Source organism: Kogia breviceps, chromosome 6, assembly GCF_026419965.1.
Source record: "Kogia breviceps isolate mKogBre1 chromosome 6, mKogBre1 haplotype 1, whole genome shotgun sequence".
NCBI classification, from domain to species: domain Eukaryota; kingdom Metazoa; phylum Chordata; class Mammalia; order Artiodactyla; family Physeteridae; genus Kogia; species Kogia breviceps.
Genome location: NC_081315.1, coordinates 12,714,905 through 12,735,266, shown reverse-complemented (window position 1 = coordinate 12,735,266; position 20,362 = coordinate 12,714,905). Strand labels below are relative to the sequence as shown.

At 35.4% G+C, this 20,362-nt stretch overlaps 1 protein-coding gene across 3 annotated transcripts in view; it reads right to left on the bottom strand.

Moving 5' to 3' along the window:
* GRID2 (glutamate ionotropic receptor delta type subunit 2) overlaps positions 1-20,362 on the bottom strand; it is a 1,382,159-nt gene that overhangs the window by 316,104 nt on the left and 1,045,693 nt on the right. For all 3 annotated transcript variants that reach the window (XM_067035515.1, XM_067035516.1, XM_059066448.2), the window contains exon 10: positions 12,281-12,478. In XM_067035515.1, the coding sequence (XP_066891616.1) occupies positions 12,281-12,478 (198 nt within the window). The remainder of the gene's footprint in view (positions 1-12,280; positions 12,479-20,362) is intronic.

Sequence of the window (20,362 nt, the reverse complement as noted above, 5' to 3'; positions counted from 1 at the left end):
TGAAAACGTTTACAGAAGGAAAAAGCTGTAGCCTGGTGGGTAGTTAAGAGGCCATGGAAGGTAGTCCTAGGGAGATGAGACAGTGGTTTGCACCAGTGGTTAGTAGTGAAGTGTAAGAAGTGATCATATTTAGGATATATTTCAAATTTATAGCCAGAAAAAATTGTTGGTGCACAGTGTGTGACGTATAACAGAGAAGAAGGAAGTCAAGGGTAACTCAAAGGTTTTGGACTGAGTAACTTGAAGATTAGAGTTGCCATACGCTGTGACAGGGTGGTGGTGAAATCAGGAATTCAGTTTTGAACTCGTTACATTTGCGGCGCCCGTTAGGCATCTAAGAGGAAATGCTGAGTAGCAGCAAGAACTGTAAGTCTGCGACTCAGAGGAGATGTCTGGGCTGAAGAAACAAATTAAAAGTTGTCTGCTTATAGATGACAATTAAATCCTTGACACGGGATAAGTTCATCAGAAGTTTAAGTATAGATAGTAAGAAAAGTGTTGGATGTGTGTTGGATCTCCCTCTCTCTCCTCCTTTCTACTTAGCTTTTAGAGAAGAAGAACTCTGTGTTCCACATTTTATGTACTCCCTACAATACCAGCTACACATTAGGCCCCAATAAATGCTGGTTGAATGTTGAGTGGGAAGGAAGCTACAAGTTATTCCTAAATTGCAGTGGTTCAGGCATTATCCTGCAGCATTAAAAGGGATTTAAAAATAATAGCATTTCTACAATTCCCAAGAGGAATGCTACCATCTTCAAAGAAAAGGGCCATCAGAAAGAGCTTTTCAGTCGTGTAGAGAGACTTTTTTTAACTTTCTGAAAAGTCATCTTCAGGCTGTTTGTGAACAGAGCATATGGAAGCAAACGCTGCCTGAAATGCCCAAACTGTAAATCCACATTTCAGTAAAATGCACACCACACCAAGGGTAATGACCAAAATTGAGTGGATTTTAATTTTCATTACAGTAACCTTTTCAATCATTCTAGAATTCACTTAAGACTGCTATTAAAGATGCTTTCAGAGCTCTGCAGGGGGGAAAATGTAAGTTCTCTGTAAATGAGAAAAGAACTAGCTCCCAGAAACAGTTTGTCTCTATGAGGAGTGAATCTGTAAAGGCTGTTCTCCTAGCAATTCTGTGTGGAATTAAATGAAATATAAAATGAGTAAGAGATACATTAGATGTCCTCACACATGTATCTGGAGCCTCTGTAGTCACCTCCTCCCTTGATACAGTTGAGTCTCGTGAGGTGCTTGGGTGTTTACTCGGTTTTTTAAAATTTTGTTTATTTAATTTATTTACTTTTGGCTGCTTTGGGTCTTCACTGCTGCATGCGGGTTTTCTCTAGTTGCTGAGAGCGGGGACTACTCTTTGTTGAGGTGCCTGGACTTCTCATTGTGGTGGCTTCTCTTGTTGTGGAGCACGGGCTCTAGGCACGTGGGCTTCAGTAGTGGTGGCACGGGGGCTCAGTAGTTGTGGCTCACGGGCTTAGCTGCTCCGCGGCATGTGGGATCTTCCTGGACCAGGGCTCGAACCCTTGTCCCCTGAAATGGCAGGCGGATTCTTAACCACTGCGCCACCAGGGAAGCCCTGCTTGTTTTTTAATCATGGAAATCTTTACTTATTTTAAAGCCTGTCACTATAAAATTATACAAATTTATACAAATTACAAGAGAAAACTCAGAATCACTAAGACTTAAAACAATTAAAATCTGAAGTATCCAAACGGCAGTCAAGAGTAAACACAGAAATACCTTTCAAGACACGGCTCTACTTTCTATATCAGAGTGAAATATTCATTCTGATATTAGTATGTGAATTTAAAACAAATTCCTCAAATGGGGTTGGTACATTCATGTGAGTGACTGTCTAAAGATTCCAAATATGGCTTCAATGTTGTGTAAAGGATGTTTTCTATTTCTCTTCACTACTGAAGTTAAACTTATTTAATAAAGTTCTCAACTTTGCAAAAACACGGGGAAAGAAGGAATGCATTCTCTATCACATCAACTACCTTCCTAGACCATATAAATTATTATCCTCTTTCATTTGTGGTATATTTCTCTATGTTTATAATTTCCAGACTAACATAGACCATTATTTTATGGAATAAGCATCCAAAATAAAAATGACCAATCAATCTAAACAATTCCCTAAGATTATGTCCATAGAATCACATAGAATCTCATGGTTGAAATGCTCTTTAAAATTTACTTAGAATGGTCTCACCCAAATCTGCACTCTCTTTTATGCCTGGAAGTTATCTTCCTCTTTAATTTTATCCCCAAACCATGACCGGAGATAGACGAAAATCTAGGTAATAGATGGCATTTCAATAGCCAACAGTGGCTTTCAGGATTTATATATCCTCAAGTTATGAGATTTTCTCATCATAGCACCAGTCTTTATATCACCTTGGCTTTGAGTGATGCAGTAGTCACTTAATTTATATCCTATAGCCCACCAAATCTTTATAATTCTACACATATTTTACTGAATTTGTTTGTCCTAGCCTGTAAGTGTCTTTAAACCTTCAAGCCATTCCTGGACAGCATCATTCCCTTTGGCAAATATTCACTCACTGTTCTTTAGCTTTGATTCAAGACTTATTATTCACCACTTATCCATACTTGCCATCTATTAGACCAAGTACTTAATGATTCAAGTCCTTTATCTGATTGAATTGCTCCTTACTGTTTGCAATGTCTGCCAATTAAATATCACCTGCAAATTTAGAAAACTGCTTCTACAACCATTCACTAAGTCATTTGCATCTACATAATTTACTTCCTTTCACAGATCTCTTTTTATCCTTCTCCTTCATTAGTGTTAAAATCTTTCCTTATCAACAACAACTATTTGGGGACATTTTTTCCTCTTCTTCTTACATACACACAGTTTGTGTTACTCCCCGCATCTGTGATCCAGCTCCCTCCAACATGTATATCCAGTGGATTATTTTTGAACACTCACTATTCAGACATACAAACATGCATTCTTATGACCGCATGTACTTTTTCAACTTCTTGTCGGACTACAGCTGACATACTCTGGGATATTCAATCAGTCCATTGATACTTGTTCAATCTAATTTAAAGAATTAAAGTCTGAGTGTCTGATTGAAAGTCTCTATGAGGCCTTCTTTTCCCTTTACACATGTTATTGATTCCCTTGGCAAAACTACCTTTTCGTTTCACAAGGCTTGTGAGCATTTATCACTGGGCAGGAGCGATTCTCTGGGGAGTGAAGTTTTATTGGTGGATACACATATTTTCAAGGCTGGTTTGCAGTCATGGGAAGATATAATGGAAATATATATGGGTTTTTGTGTGTATAACTGGGGGGCATACTTGATGATCTTCAGGCATCCAACTGAGGACCCTTTTCATCCACAAGCATGGTTCCTCACTCACTGCCTTCTCCTGATCCAGGGGGTGGCTTGTTCAAGAGGCAGCTTCTGGCCTTTGTCCTAGCCAACCACCTCTGTCTTCTCTAGGCCAAAGGGATCATCCCAACCTTGACTTCTTAAAAAACGGAGATGAGAACGGTGTTAACCATTGTGTCTCCCGCAACTTGTTCTTGTAACACAGATACACCCAACTCTATGGGCCTCTCTTTATGCCTGATGCCTTCCGGACTGCCCCTTCCACTCCTCTACAGTGCAGGTGGGAAAGAGGTCAGCTCACCACCTTCTCAGGTCCTCTAAACCCTCATCCCAAGTGAGTTCTCTCTTCCCTCTAGCGTTTTCTGTCTTCTTAGAAGCAAAAGTAATAACACCAGTTCTCCTCGTCCAGGCTCATGTACCATGTTGTGCATGATTTTCATGTTAATTCAATACTCCCAATTTAGTTTTTATAATGGAGGTGAGAGGAATACCTATATTTCTTTTTCTTTTTCTTTTTTTTTAGGACAAACAGGATAATTTTATTCTCATTTTTCCTTAAAACAAAGATACAGTAGACATTCTGCAGTTCAGTATGATTAGACATGATTTACAATTTTAACATTTTTTTAAACAAATGACAACAGAAACAAAAAAAACTAGTACAAATCATAAAACTACTAGAGCAAAGAGAAACTACCTTTCTGATCGAAACAAGTACCACAGCTCTAAACTTCATTAGAAAGCGTTCTAAGATTTCTAAGCTAAACTTTCTTAGAAAGGGGTTTGTGGAAAGCCTTTAATCTCAAGTATTTAAACTATTCCTGTATCCACTAAATGCTTTCATCAACTTGTTAATCAAATGCTTCCTAAATTTACGAACCAGTGATCAAGTGGCCTGAAACAAGTCTTGATCCTATTTTTCCAGCTATAAATTATTAATATTTCAAGGAAACAAAATACTTTCTAAGCACATAAGTTTTCTAAAAACTTCAATTACCTTTTCTGGCTCGGTACCTGACTGAAATGTTCAAAGGTTCATATTGCACACAGAAAAATGTGAGCAGCATACTATATGAGTGTGAGAAGCTGATGAAAAATAAAATTGAGGAAAATCCCCAAGTTGTGTCCCATTTAACATGATTGAATATATAGTTTCTGTATCTTTAATTAATATAAGTAAAAATGAATCTTTAGAACAGCACAGAAATACAAATGCATCAGAGTTTTACAAAATATAGTCAACGCCCCTATACGTGCAACAATCTTTTAGTTTTGGAGCTGCCATACAAGGGAGCTAGTTTCTTCTCCTTTATATACGAAAGCCGGAAGTCATGTGTACCAAGTTATTTATATGACAAGAATACAGATCCACACTTCCTTTTCTTTGTCCTTGACAAATAGTTATGGAATGTTGGAAATGATGAAAAAAACAATGTCAATGTTACGAAGTCCAAAGACTTGGAATGAAAAAACTCGCAGTGGCAGATCGTGCTACACAGAATGACAATCGTCTTCTAGAAAGAGGAATACCTATATTTCTTAAACTTTTTTTTTTTTTTTTTTTTTAGCTCTAGACATGATCCACATGGGTTCCAGGTGCATTTGCTAATTGTTTCTAGACAATTCCATCTGGATGTTCTTCGGCCATCCTGAAATTAAAATGTCTAGAGCCAAGCTCTGCACCTCTGTCGCTCTTCTCTAATCTGTCCTCCTTCTATATCCGCTTCTCTGTCATTGAGTGTCCGCCTGCTCATGTTCCTCTGGCCCAATTTCTCACCAAATCTCAACAGGTCCTTTCTCTTCTCCTCCACCTTACTAAGTTCTAGCCATTTTTTCCTGGAATATTGATTGCTTTCTCAAAATCAGTTTTGGGGGCTAATCTCCTGTTGCTGTTAAGTTTAGACACCATTTTTTCCTCTCTAGATTATTGAAAAAGACATTTGTCTTTTCCCTTCTTCACTCCAGTGCATCCTTGGCCTTACCTCAGTTATCTTTCTTAAACATAAATTAAATCCCACTGTTCTCTTATGTAAAAACCCTTTATAATTTTCACTGGCTAAGCGATAAAGTCCAAACTCTTTAGCACGGCAAGCAGGCTTTTATAATTATCCCTACTGTTGCTTCTCACACTCCTACTCATCCTCAAGACCTAGCTCAAATTTCTCCTCTTACGTGAAACTTTTCAGCTCCTCAGGCAGAGGCTGCCACGCCACCCTTTCGTTGCCAAGGCACCCTGGATGCATTACCCTATGGCATTGATCACACTGTGTTTTAATGATTTATTAGCACATTTGTCTTCCTTGTACACTGTGAGATCTTTGAAGGCAGGAATGATGTCTTCCATTCCTTTGTATCTGTGATGCTAGGCACAGTGCCCAGAACATACCATGCATTCAGAAACACATGGGGAATGAAAGGATGAATATAGGGCATTCCGCTTGGCACACAAAATAAACACAACCTCAGCCCTCCGGTTCCAAAAGAGGGACTATGGAAAGAAAGGGAAGAGGTCAGTCTCTCTCTCTCCATATATATATACTTTTCCCTCCCCAAAGGGTCATTTGAAAAGTGAAATCGATGTACAGAATAGAAGACAGAATTATCAAAAAATGGGGATAGTTTGAAAGCCTTATGGGACAAAGGATGAGTTTAGCTGGGGTTGAAAACATAGGAAGATGAAGTGAGTGAGGCCAGCCAAAGCAGACTGAAGCTGAATGCGATCTATATGGAGTATGACAAAATGTAGGGATTGAGACATAGACTTCAGCAAACAATGGATGCCTTTCTAAGGAGCTTTAATTTTTTTTTTTTTTTTGCGGTACGCGGGCCTGTCACTGTTGTGGCCTCTCCCGTTGCGGAGCACAGGCTCTGGACGCGCAGGCTCAGTGGCCATGGCTCACGGGCCCAGCCGCTCCGCGGCATGTGGGATCTTCCCGGACCGGGGCACGAACCCGTGTCCCCTGCATCGGCAGGCGGACTCTCAACCACTGCGCCACCAGAGAAGCCCAGGAGCTTTAATTTTTTTAAAAAAAGGAAAAGAAGAACAGGTGTTTGAGAGAAAAAGTGAGATGTTTTGAGAAGTTTAAAGATGAAAATGTTTTTGGTCCCTCCCCCAATCCTTCTCTATGTAATCTTATTTCTTTATCCTCGATTCATATTCAACCAAACTCCATGTGAACCTTCTTTGAATTCGCAGGTCTTAAAACCTGCATTGAACTGTTTCTGAGTATTATTTTCCTCACTGTCTGTAATCTGGTTTATTAAAATGCTTTTAAGACCAAACTTACACTAGAACTCTGTTCCTCTCTGTTAACTGGTTAAGGAGGATAGGCACTTGGACTCCGGGTCCACACTGCCTGGCTTTGAATCATGAATTCTCCACAACTTGGCTAAGTGACCATATGGGCAAGTTCCTTTAGCTCCCTAACTGTTTCATCATCCACACTATTGGGATAATAGTACTACCTAGCCCATAGGGTTGTGTGAGTGCTTTGGCAATTATAAGCTCTACATAAGTGCTAATAATTATTATTTGGTCCATTTCAAACTATGTTTTTTTTTTTCATTCCCTAGGGTACCTTTCTTGTCACTGCTGTGAAGTATATTGCTGACTGAAATATGTGCTTCTAATTCCAATGATATTCTAGTTTTTACTATAAAACACAGCATATAAAAGAATTCCAAGTAATTTAACACAAAGTTTTCGCTCTTTTCTTATAAAAGCACTAAACATTCATATTTCATCCACTTGCTTTATTTTTTTACGTTATTGATTGCTCTACTCCACTACACTAGAGTTCCTTTTAGATTTCTATTATCTATCAGTTTCTTCTTTTCTTCTTTTGAAAGTCTAGTTCATATGTTTTATAGCTTTACCTGTGGGGATCTTAGTATTTTCTCATGGATTTTATACTTCTTCATGTAGGTGAAGCAGTGAAGCTGTGAGGTTAACAGTGCATCATACTTTTGCAAATATTTTCCAGCCTGTCAGTTGTAATTTAATTTAGTTATTATTGTTTTTGATTTACTGACGATTTAAACTTTTGTATACATGCAGCTATTGATAGTTTGAATGTAACGTATTCCATTATTTTTAAGCCTCTGATACTTCCCATGTTTCCTCTCTGACTTGTTTTTAATGTGTTTTTCCATAATCATCATGACAACTACTCTAGAAAACGTTCTTTTAATTTTGGTTTCCCCTTAGGAAGGCAGACCGTCTTGTTAATTTTAGAAGTCTGACGTCATGTATAGAGGTATTCAATAGCAATATTTACTGCTATTTTAAATATACTTAGATTCATGAAAAATGTCTACACTAGTAAAATATATATAACAATAATAAGCTCACTTTTCTGGAACTCTGTCATAACATTATTATGCTGTTTCAATAGTGTTATTTTGCTTTACAGGGGTAAATAATCCTGATAAAATTTTAATGATGATTCTTGTTGGATAATCTAAATTACTTTATGATATTTTACTGCATTACTAGTTGTATACTTGAATTGACATTTTAAGTTCCTGAAAATTAGAGCATACATCTCTGTTAGTAATAGAATACAGTGACTGCCCATTCCTTCTGAAAATGTTACCTTCCTGTTGCTTTCATTTTTTAAATTTAATTTTCATTTTATATTGGGGTATAGTTGATTTACAATGTTGTATTAGTTTCGGGTGGACAGCAAAGTGATTCAGTTATACATATACATATATCCATTCTTTTTTAGGTTCTTTTCCCATATAGCTTATTATATAATATTGACTAGAGTTCCCTGTGCTATACAGAAGGTCCTTGTTGATTATTTATTTTATATATAGTAGTGTGTATATGTTAATCCCAACCTCCTAATTCATTCCTCCCCCCCACCTCTCCTCTTTGGTTACCATAAGTTTGTTTTCTTTTCTTTTTTTTAAATTAATTTTTATTGGAGTATAGTTGCCTTACAATGTTCTGTTAGTTTCTACTGTACAGCAAAAGTCCCTCCCTTTTGGACTTCCTTCCCATTTAGGTCACTACAGTACATTAAGTAAGAGTCCCCTGTGCTATAGAGCATGTTCTCATTAGTTACATTCTCTCAGTTTTCCTCCCCTCTCTCTACCTGCTCCCACAAACTCTTATGTAAGCTTCTCCACTTTTACCTGCTTACGAAGTATTTCTTAAAGCCTAGTCAGAATGGCTAAATATCTTCTTGAAGAAAATAAAATCTAGTTGCAATAAATAGCTTTATATTTTTTCCAGCTAAAAAATCATACATTTGTCAGTCAGCGTCTCTAAGCCTGAATCTTTGCTATGTAAAAGGACCCTGCTGAACTTTACATTATCATACAATAATGATATGCTCTTACATGCAAATAAAAACAAATTGTTTATGAAGAACAACATACAGTTGCTTGCGTATGGTTTTTATGCAATAAATTCTTAAAGCGTTTTTAAAAAAATTATAGTTGGAAGTGACCTTCCCACTAACATACTTGTGTATTCCTCATTTCATAGGTGAGGAAGCAAATCTCAAAAATTTAACTCACTGGAGCAAGCACACAACCAAATTAAAAACAGCACCAACATCAGACTAATTATAATGCTTGTTACTTTTAACTTGCATTTAGTAAGTGAAGATTGTTAGCGTGATAATTCTTAAGGATTTTTATCTACTATATCTATAGAATAAACTTGCATAATGCCTCTTCCTTTTGTTTATCTTTATTTTAATATAATTGCTTATTTGGGTTCAGTTCAGGCAGGAATCCTCACACATACAGAGACAGAACGCTTGTCTTGTGGGTTTATAATAAAGGAATATAAGATAGTCATAGTTTTTATAAGAGAGATGAGGATTGATGATTCCTGTTAGCCTATTAAAATATTTCTATTAACCTTTTGCAAATAAAATTCCATATGTAATGGGTTTATTAAATAAACTGATGTTAGTAAAGTTTTAAAGGAAATGAAAAACAGCTTTACTATTTTTCCTACCACTGTCTTCAAAACCTCTTATTGTTTTTCTCTTCTACATCTCTTAGAAACAACTTAGATGCTTTAGCTTTCTGAATACTTTTCAGTATTCCAGAAATAATTCCAGTTCTGGCAATGGCGGAATAATTTTTTATTGGGTTAACCCAACGAAGCGTAACAATTGTAAATTCTGGATGAAATTTTAAAAAAAACACACATTGAACAGATTGCATATCAGCTGAAAGCAGGCATAAATTGAAGAGTACTCAACCCTTTAAAGATGGTAACTGCTTTGGGTGAGACCTACTTTTATATAGCTCATTCACTGAGGACCCACCTCAGTTAGGCAACAATGGGTAGCTAGAGCTCAAGCAGAAAGTCAGAGTCTTATTAGCTTAATGCATCAGAGGATGGTGTTTGAGGCAGCCAGATTGTGCAGAAATCGAAAGGGGACTCACATAAAGGAGGGAGCCACAGAGAAATAAGCCCCAAAATCTATGTATAAACTTCCCTCGAATCCTTGGTTGACTCCTAACCAATACATGCGTAAGAATGATTCTAGCTACCTAGAATAAAAAAGTTACCGAATGAACTTCACAGAAATTGGAGATGGCAAAGAAAGAATCAATAACCTGAAAACAGATCACGATAAATTATCCAATCTAAAGATCAGAGAGTAAAATGTTATGATGAAATAAACAAGACTTCAGTGACTTAGAGACAACATTAATAAGGTCTAACTGTTTTCTGAGCCTCAAGTACAGAGGAGAAAGAGAAGAGGGTGGAAAATAATACTTGTATAAATAATTGTCAAGATTTATTAAACTTAGTGAAACATATCCCAGAAGCTCAGTGAACTGTTAGTATTTATCTCTAACAGAGATAAATACAAAGAAAATCATAGCTAAACATCAAAACATCAAAAATGAAAAGAGAATTTAAAAACGGCCACCCCTACACTATAAAAAAGGAGGAAAAGTACAAATGATGGCTAACTTCTCATCAGAAACAATATTTGGCGAAAGACAATACAATGGCCTACTTAAAGTCATGAACATTAAAAAAATAACCTTTATGTATGGTAATGAATGTTAAGCAGACTTATTGTGGCAATCAGTTTGCAGTATATATGTATATCAAATCATTATGTTGTATGCCTGAAACTAATATAATGTTATGTATCAATTATACTGTGAAATAATAATAAAAACATTTATTATTGTATGAAAAATTGTTGAAGGATAATTTTATTTTGATTTTTGAAATAAAAAGTTGCTCTTGCTTTAAAATCACCAGCCTTGATTTTGGGAATAATAATATTTCATCTACAATTTTCTTCTTAGATAATAAAAAAGTATGAGGAAAAATATATTTTGATGACAAGTGACTGTGTTCTGAGACTTGCAGAGCTCTTGACAAACATAAATCAGAATCAGCAGTGTCACTTGAAAACACTAAGGCAAAAAGTATCTAGGAAAAATAAACCTGTCAATTCAGAGTTTGTTATTTGCTAATAATATTATCAAAGCTGAGGATAGGGGCTTCCCTGGTGGCGCAGTGGTTGAGAGTCCGCCTGCCGATGCAGGGGACACGGGTTCGTGCCCCGGTCTGGGAAGATCCCACGTGCCGCGGAGCGGCTGGGCCCGTGAGCCGTGGCCGCTGAGCCTGTGCGTCCGGAGCCTGTGCTCCGCAACGGGAGAGGCCACAGCGGTGAGAGGCCCGCGTACCGAGAAAAAAAAAAAAAAAAAAAAAAAGAGCTGAGGATAAACAAAGAAGTTTAAGGTAAACTAAAGTTGAGAGTATATGCCACTTGTAGGACTGGACTTCAAGACACTGTAAAGGAAGTTCTTCAGGCTGAACGAAATGATACCAGCCAGAAGCTCAGATATGTAGAAAGGAATAAAAAAACCCACAGAAATAGTAAATAGATAAATAGTTAAATATCAGAAACTGTCTTTTGTCCCCCTCTTTATACCTTTGAAAGTCAACTGATTGTTTAAATCAAAAACTATGACATTTTACTTTGGAGTTCATAAATATAAATACATGACCATAATAACACAAAGGATATAGTACGTATAAATGGAATTACATTGCTGAATGTTTATTACTTTTTTAATGTGAAGTGGTATGATATTAATCTACATAGAATGTGATAAGTTAAGAATGCACATTACTATCTCTAGACTAACCATAGACAAACAAAAATATAGAGAAATACAGCTAAAAAGCTAAGAGGGAAATAAAATCAAACACTAAAAAAATTCAATTAACCCAAAAGAAGGCAAGAAAAGAAGGAAAAAATGAGATACACAGAAATCAAATAGTAAATTATAGACCTAAACATGACTATTCAACAACTCATCAGGAAGACATGATGATTAAAAATGTGTATGCTCCTAATAATAGAGCTTCCAAAAAATGAAGCAAAGACTGACAGAAATGTAGATAAAGTAATAGAGAAGTTTAAATACTTCTCTGAGAACTGCAAGAACAAGGAGAAAAATAGAAGTAAGAATAGATTTACCTTATTTAGATACCAAAACTAAATGATCAGTTCCTAAGTGATCAGGATCTTATTTGTTTATTTTTTGAAATTACATTTTTAAAAGAACACAATGACATGAAGTGTCTCTGGAAAAGGCATTGTGACTTCATCATGTACCACATCCTGACAAAATGTCTGGAGTATAACTTTGGCAAAGGTAAATACCTGCAGTAAATACTTTTCTATTATAGGGAATATCTTAAAATTTAGCCTTATATTGTCATCAGTTTTTCTTTCCACAAAGTTCATGAAATAGTATTGGTGAGATTTGATTCAACACCGCCACCTAATGCTTTGCCTTACACTAATTCTATATGAAATTAGCTTCCAAGGGTTATAGTCAACCTTTAGATGTGTGATAAACAAACAAACAAACAAACAAATGCTTACCTTAAACACTAGTTCTCCCACCAAGCCATTCCACGTCCCATCTTCTTGTGGGCTTCCATACTTGTGATCCGGTGCAACATAAATTTCATAGTTAAAACCCAGGTAGTTAGATAAGGCATCCAAAACATCAATGGAGAAGCCTTGGTATTTCTTTGGCTTACCCAGGACATTTTCAGAGACCATTACAAAAGGTTCTTCCTACATGGAAATAAGAGAAATCCTTGATGTTAATCGATATTGCTCCCTTAAAGCAAAGGTTAATTCTTCAAAGAGTTTTGCTTACAAAGAGTCTAAAAATTGGTTTTGTACGGTGAGAGAATAACTTAGAAATATAACTTATGTGTTATTAATGCATCACTTTATCAAACAATGTTGAATCACCCAGTTTCTTATCAGCTCTCATTTAATTATTACCATATCAAAAATTAGGTGAAAGTGATTACCAAATTTCAGGAACCATGAATTCATGTTTCTTGCCATCTCGGGACCAACCTAAGATTCATCAATAATAAAATCATATTTAGGAGACCATGGATTTGTTTCTCTCCTCAGGCAGTTATTGTTTATTTATGTCAAAATATGTAAAATAATATTTTAACAGATATAAACTACATAGAATTTTTTGAAAAGATCAAAAACTTCTAAGAACATATAATTTAGCTAAAATTTATAACATCACATTTACTGGGAGTTATTTGCTAAGTAATTTTGAAACTTGGATATAAACACACATTTCATTGCAAAAGTAATTTCTTTACTACTGTTATGAGAAATTCACCTACTTTTTGGGTAATTTGTGTAATTTAGTAAATTCAGCAAATGGGTTTCAATTTCCACCTCTTTCATCTTTCTGCATTGTTGTTCTCTTACAGTTAACAAATAGTCCTCTTTCACTTTTTAGAACACCTGGTGTTAAGAGCAGTAAATTGGTTTGACACATGCTGGCAGACTACAGAAAGTTAGATAATCTATTTCTTAATTTCCTAAACTTGTTCAGGAATCTTTCAACAACACGATAACCATCCATAGTGTGTATATCCACCCAGTCCTGTGGGCAGGTTAAAATCTATCCTGGATCTAAGCCAGAATACCCAAGGATTTTATCCTTGGATCATTTTTCCTTAGGGACTCACAAAATAGCCTTCATTGAGTGGTAAAATAATACTTTGCTTTTGGCTCTTACTCAAAGACACTAAGTAAGTGCCTTATAAAATCACTGCATCTATTATAGGAATATTGTCCACCATAACATTCAGTTTTCCCATAAAAATTACCGTGAGATAAATCTTTAAATTGTTCAGAGCCAAGAGAGCTTCATTTTGCTTCAGTAATGCCTTTTTTAAAATAATGAAAATGTAAACAATTATTTAGCTATCCCATTTCACTTTGGATACCAGGAGATCATGATGCTCATCTATAACTATGTTGATATTCTGTTATTTGTAATTTTTAAAAAATCTTAGTTTTCTAAACTACTGGTACTATTTTTTTTTTAAAAAGTTGGTCTTGTTTAACCATTTATATCTTATCTTATAATAAAATAAATCAGTAAATAAATAGTTAGATGAAGGATGTGACTGCTGTTCCTTCCCAAGTAGTGTTCTCCTCTTTGTCATTAATTATATGTATCTATTTTCATTTTAGCACTACTGAGAATAAAGACAATCCACAGTCTCCCTTCAGGCAAGATGAGACCATGTGACCACTTCTGACAAATGTGATGTAGGCAGGGTGCTTTGTGCAACGGTTCTTCTGTCCTTTCTACTTATGAACACGTATTGGCTGGAAGCTCTGCTAACCATCTTAGATCACACATAAGAGAAATAGGACAGAAGAAGTCTATGTCCTTGGCACTTGAAATGCTATAGAAGACTGACTGACTCTCTAGATTCTAGAATATAAGAAAAATTTAAAATTTCAATTTCTTGTTGTTAAGCTCCTGATTTTTTTTCCTGTTTTAGCAGTATTTGATGCTAATGAATAATGACAGATTGATATATCAATAGATGAGAGGTTTTGAGAATGAATGAAAATTTCTAACAATACTGACTTTAATCTAAATGATATCAAATGAGTGAAAAGTAAAAATGCAACAAATCCTTTAATACAATGTATAAAATACAGAACATCTTCTTGATTCCAAATATAAACTTCCCGCTAATATGGCAAAATTTCCTTCTGTCCATTTGGTTGTCTGGACAAAATACAGACCTAGCTAATGACTATGCATTGCACAAATACTCTGAAGTGGGTCAGGAAGTTATTAGATTCAGAATGGGTTAAAGAAATTCCAAAATAAAGATCATATTCAGAGAGCATGTAAATAAGATCAGGAGGTTCTAGAATTAATTGGGCATTGATTGTTTATATCATGTTGTACATGCTGGCAACAGAGAGCATGTAATTATTTCCTTACACACATTTCATTCATTTCTATATTTTGAACATCTATCCACTGACAAACCAATGGAAAGATGCTTCAGGAAAAATCTTATTATTTGACTGGTTCCTCTACCAATAATTTTGGACCATATGTATTCTTTATTTATCCATGGTCTTTAAAATCTAGCAAATCTCTTAGGTACGGCAGCAATTTAATCACCAGGATATGGAAAACCACTCTTTAAGGTGACACTTAAAAAACTAAGAAGACTAATTAATTATAATGCAGAGCTAACTGCTCTATGTGGCAACAATAATATCCAAATGTATGCTTTCATATGAAATAGTGATTCTTTTTCATTTTTATTATCTTTAGAACAATTGTTTCATATGTTAGATTATGTTATATTTGCTTAATATGCTGAATTTCCCCCTAGAAATGACTTTTTAATTCCAACTTTATAAGTAAATCCCTAGGCAAATGGATCCCTTTCAGAAGTTTGTTGTCAAAATCTGCTTCTAGCAACATCAGCTACAAACAATTAAAGTTACAGAATTATAATGATTACACTAAAGTTTGTTTTAAAGACTATTGATGAATTATTGATGAACATGCTTTTTAAATTGTACAACCTAAATAAACTTTTATTACATCTTATTGCTTCTCTTCTAGATCAATGTTTTTAAGCTTTGTTTTTAAGCTCTATTACACATTTGGATCACTATGCATAAACCCTACCTCAGACCACTTGTGTTTTATGAGGACAATCAGCCAATACATTGGACAGGTAAACAGAGCAACAGAAATTAGACTGAAGCTCTGGGACCTATAATAGAAAAGATACTTGTTCCTTCTCTACGGCAATACTGAGCTTGGTTTAATCACTTTTATCAATGCACCTATTTCCAAAACTTATTCATTCATTGACTTATCCATTTAACATGCATTAAGCAGTTACTGCATCAAATTACTACACTCAGTATAGTGAGAGATATGGTAAAAAGTCATGAACACCACTTTCAAAATAATCATAACCTAGTACTGGAAAATCTATGTACTCAAAAAACATAAAGCAAAACTGAAGCAACCTGCAGCATAACTGGTACAAACAGAATATATGAGAAATAGAAAGGAAACTGTAAAAAAGGATAATCACCATTTTGGGGGTTACAAGCCATGTACTATTTTAACAGATAAGAAAAACTAGAAACAAAAGTTTCAACTCAAAGTCACACAGTAAGTTACAGAGAGGAGGCATCGTCATAACTCAACTTACTTCAATATTATCTTTTTGGACCTCAAAATTTTCTATGTATGGATTAAAATCTAAAATGCCATAATTTGTTTCCTATTTTAATGCAGTTGAAGGTGGTGTGAGACTGATAGATTTCAGATTCCTGACAGGAAGGAAAATAAAACCCCACAATCCTCTAGGAAGTAAGTATTTTCATCTTAGGTCTTACATTATCCCTTCAAACAATTGGTTGAATACAATGTCCACAGCAAAAGTCAAAGATATCATGTGACAGGAAGTTATATTTCATATATAGAACCAGCAGAAGTAATATGTAACAGAAACAGATCTTTCAAGGACTCAGTTACTAAAATTTTCAGATGCATATTATAAAAATTATGTTTACTATTTTTAAGGAAATAAGGGCAAAACTTCTTTGGCAGAAAATTGGAAACTAAAGGAAGTATCATTGTAGAATTTGAAAAGAACTAAACAGAAATGTAAGAATTAGAAAAGACATGACCAAAGTTAATAACTGACTAAGTTTATCAGCAGATTAGAAACAGATGAAGAGAGAATTAGTGATCTGTTATAGGTCAGAACTAATATCCAGGGTACAAAGGAATAAACAAATAGAAAATCCAAAAAGAAGGGGTGAGAGATGAGAAGCAGAAAGAAATGTAGTATGACAATACAAATACTGTTAAGGATATGAGGAAATAGGAGCTATCATGACTTTTGCTGGATGTTTAAATTTGTACAACCACTTTGAAAAACATTTTACATATCTAGTAGAGATTGAAAATCCTTATATGCAGTTAATTTTGCCGGGTTTTGAGAGTTACATACACATTTATCTGGTATGAAGATATGGATAGCTATGTCCTAGCGATTTCACTCCTTGGGTATGATGAACACTAGAGAATCTTGGGCACCAAAATATATGCCCAAGAATGTTTATAGCAGCATTGTCTGTAATAGCCCAAATCTGGAAATAATCTAAAAATCCAAATGTCTGTCAACATGGAAAAGTAACTATATTGTGGTATATTGATGTAATGTTAATATTAAACAGCTTAAAATTGAAGAAAGAAGAGTGATACACAGTACCACAAATGAACGTCTACAAGAATCATGTTGAGTTAAAAAAGGAATACTCCAAGAAAACAGTTTGGTTCCATTTTTGTAACATTCAAAAACAGGTAAAATAACTATGTATTTAAGGGTACATAGTGGAGACACTATAAAGAAAATCAAGGAAGTAATCAGCTCCGGGTGGTTGGCCCTGGGATGCTGGAGAGGGTATGATCAGAAAGATACACAAGGAAAGACGGCTCTTGCGGTAATGACAATATTCTGGTGTTTTTGTTCTGGGAAGTGGTTACTTGGATATTACTTTACTTTTAATCAATTAATGGTTCCAACTTTTTTCTGTATGGGTGTTATATTGCAATATAAACAGAAACAAAGTATGTTAAGTGGGAGTAGATAATGGAGGGTGATGAAACCAAATTAAGGTTACTGTCTATTTGGCAGGGAACTGGAGCTCTGTGGAAGGGAAATAGCATAATCAGAAAGTAATTTTGAGAGAAGAGTGTAGAATGGATTGTGGCAAAGTGAGGACTAAGGGTCCTTTGCAACCATACAGATGACAGGAGATTATGGCCTGTGCCTATTTAACATACATTTTAAAAGTGTGTACAGGTGGCTTTCTGTCTTCTATTATAGGGACAGGAGGAAGAAAAAGAGAAATTATAAAATCCTGCCTTTAAAATTCATTTCCCAGCAATTCGTTTCAAAGAGTATTAATAGGACTGAATCTAAACTGGTGAAAACCTGTCTGCCTATTAAATGAAAACAAATTGCAGACTTCGATTTGCTGATCATTTGGATGACAGATTCTCTAAACACAATCCTCAGCAACTGGAATAAATGAAGCTTTCACAGAATGCCTGTAGTTTATCACTCTAAGTGCATCAGCTGAAGATCCATAGACCTGCTTATAGAACAGTGTTTCAGTGGTTGATAATTTTCATATTAGCAAGGATTTATTCACATCACTTGTTGGGTTATTGGATAATAACTTCGTAATCCTGAATTTGTATTCAGTCACTTAAAAAAAAAATCTCACGCTAATCGCTTTGTACGTTCCTTTATGATCATGAAATGGCTACATTTTAGTGGCTTCATGGAGGGTGGCAAAACAAAAAAAAAAGATGTTCATTTTGTTTTCGCAAGAATCTGAATAAGACGCTGTACTGGAAGTACAAGGTCATCAAGGCCAACAGGCAGACACAGCAATCCTAAGTACATTAGCTCTCATTTATTGGTTTTCCCTAGCATGCATTTGAAAGTACATTTTTAGGAGGCTACGATTCTTATAGACCACAGGGTTACCACATACAAACTTAGAACTACTAGGCTTTGGGTTTGCTTTCTGAATATGAGTGCTGGATAATATTTTCTGTGTGTATGGTCCAAGTCTACATTATTTTGCTAAATTTAACACCCAAGTGAATCTTACAAGGGCACAGCCACATGCAAGAGTCAATTCTATTCCATAAATATTGTCAAAAGTTTACCAGTGCAGAGTACTTTGTAAATGCAGTTATGTCAAGGAAAACTATCATGAATATGTTTGGAGCTACAGCATATTACAGCTGCGAGGAGTGACTAGCTCTACCAAATGTCAGAAGTCTATCAAATATTTAACTGAAGAAGTTGGTAAAAGTTGACTTCAAAATGATGATAATGTTTACAAACTCTCTGGTTGATACAGTCATATTCCTGTAAAAATGTTGTCAAGAACAGTAATATTAATAAATGTCAGCAGAGCTTTATGATATGACAGTCTATGTCAGCATATAAAAACATTTAATAAATGTAAACTGAAGCTAATTAAATATCAGAATTCAATGAAAAGCCATTTAAAATTAAACTTGGGATGGTTAGGGCTAGTGGTATATCCGTCCAAAATAATATCATTACAGGAAAATAGCAGAAATTCAGATATTTATTCAGTCATTCAAGTGTTAATGCCAGGCACGTGCTACGAATACAATAGTGAACAAAGGACACAATAAACGAACATCTCTATCCTGCTAGACCTATGTTCTAATGGGAGTGATGGACAAGAAACAAAATAAGTAATATATATGTTATGTCATATGATGATAAGAATTGTGGGGGGGGAATTAAATAATGAGAACAAAGAGCATGTGAGAAAGGCTTGTACCTTCAGATAGGAAGAGGCTCTGCAGGAAGAACGCTTCACACTGAAGAGAGAGTAAGTAGTGTGGCGGGAACTGCGGGAGCCGGGGTCAGATAGGAAATGTCTGAGAGCTAATGGGTGTGTGTCTGGGGGAGCTTAAACAGTACCTTTAAGCCCCTGTGATGACTTCAGCTTTTACTTCAACTGAGTCGGGCAGCCTGGTGGGCTCTGAGCGGAGGGGGTTGTGATCTGCTACGTTCTAACAGTTTTCCAGACGGTCAATAGTTGCTATTGACAAGAGACGAGAGGGGCAAGGACAGAAGCTAGGAGAGCAATTAGGAATCCTTTGCAATAAACCAGTGAGCTAGGCAGTAAAATGGATTTGATGAGAAGTAATTGGGTTCTGGGTATTTTTTGAAGGTAGATCTGATGGGAGTCACTGATGTATAGATGTGGGGTTATCAGTACTCAGTGAGAAGTGATGGAATGCGATGCCAAACTTCTGGAAATCCTCAGTGGAGGCCTCAGTCTTGAGAAGAGTATGGACTTCTGAGATTCTCCCTGAATGTTGTTCCTATTTGGCGTATGCATCATAATTCTATTAGAGGGATTCAAACTTTCAACCAATAGACCAAAGTCCTCGGGGCAAATATCCAATACAGAATCAAAGACAATATTTTGAAAACACCTACCGTAAAGAATACAAAATTAATACACATTCAAATTTAATAGAAGGAAAACGTGTACTTTCTTTTTTTCTGCACATTTGTGACTCACATAATCAGTTAAAAGAGAAATAATATTTATCAGAAGAAATAACAATCATTAAAATCATAATCTTTAATGCTTAAATTTTAAAAGGACAAAGTTCAATACCCAACATTAAGAGTGAATTATTTATTTTTGTTCTCTGAATATAGCTTTGGGAAATACAAATTTTAAAAAGATGAGTTATTTATAGCTCATTGGATTGGCAAGGATGAAAAAGAATGTTAACGTTTATCAGCAAACATGAGGAAGCAGCCTTTCTTATGTACCACTTATGTGAGTTAAATATGGGACAACCTTTTAAGCAAACAAATTCACAGTAGGAAAGGAAACACTTTCAAATTTTTGTGCTATTTCTTTCGGTAATTTTACAACTAAGGAGGTAATCATAAACGAGCACAGGTATGTACCTAAAAGAATGTTCATTGAAAATTCTCTAGTGAGAACTTGAAAACAAACTAAATGCCATACAGCTAGGGATTTCTT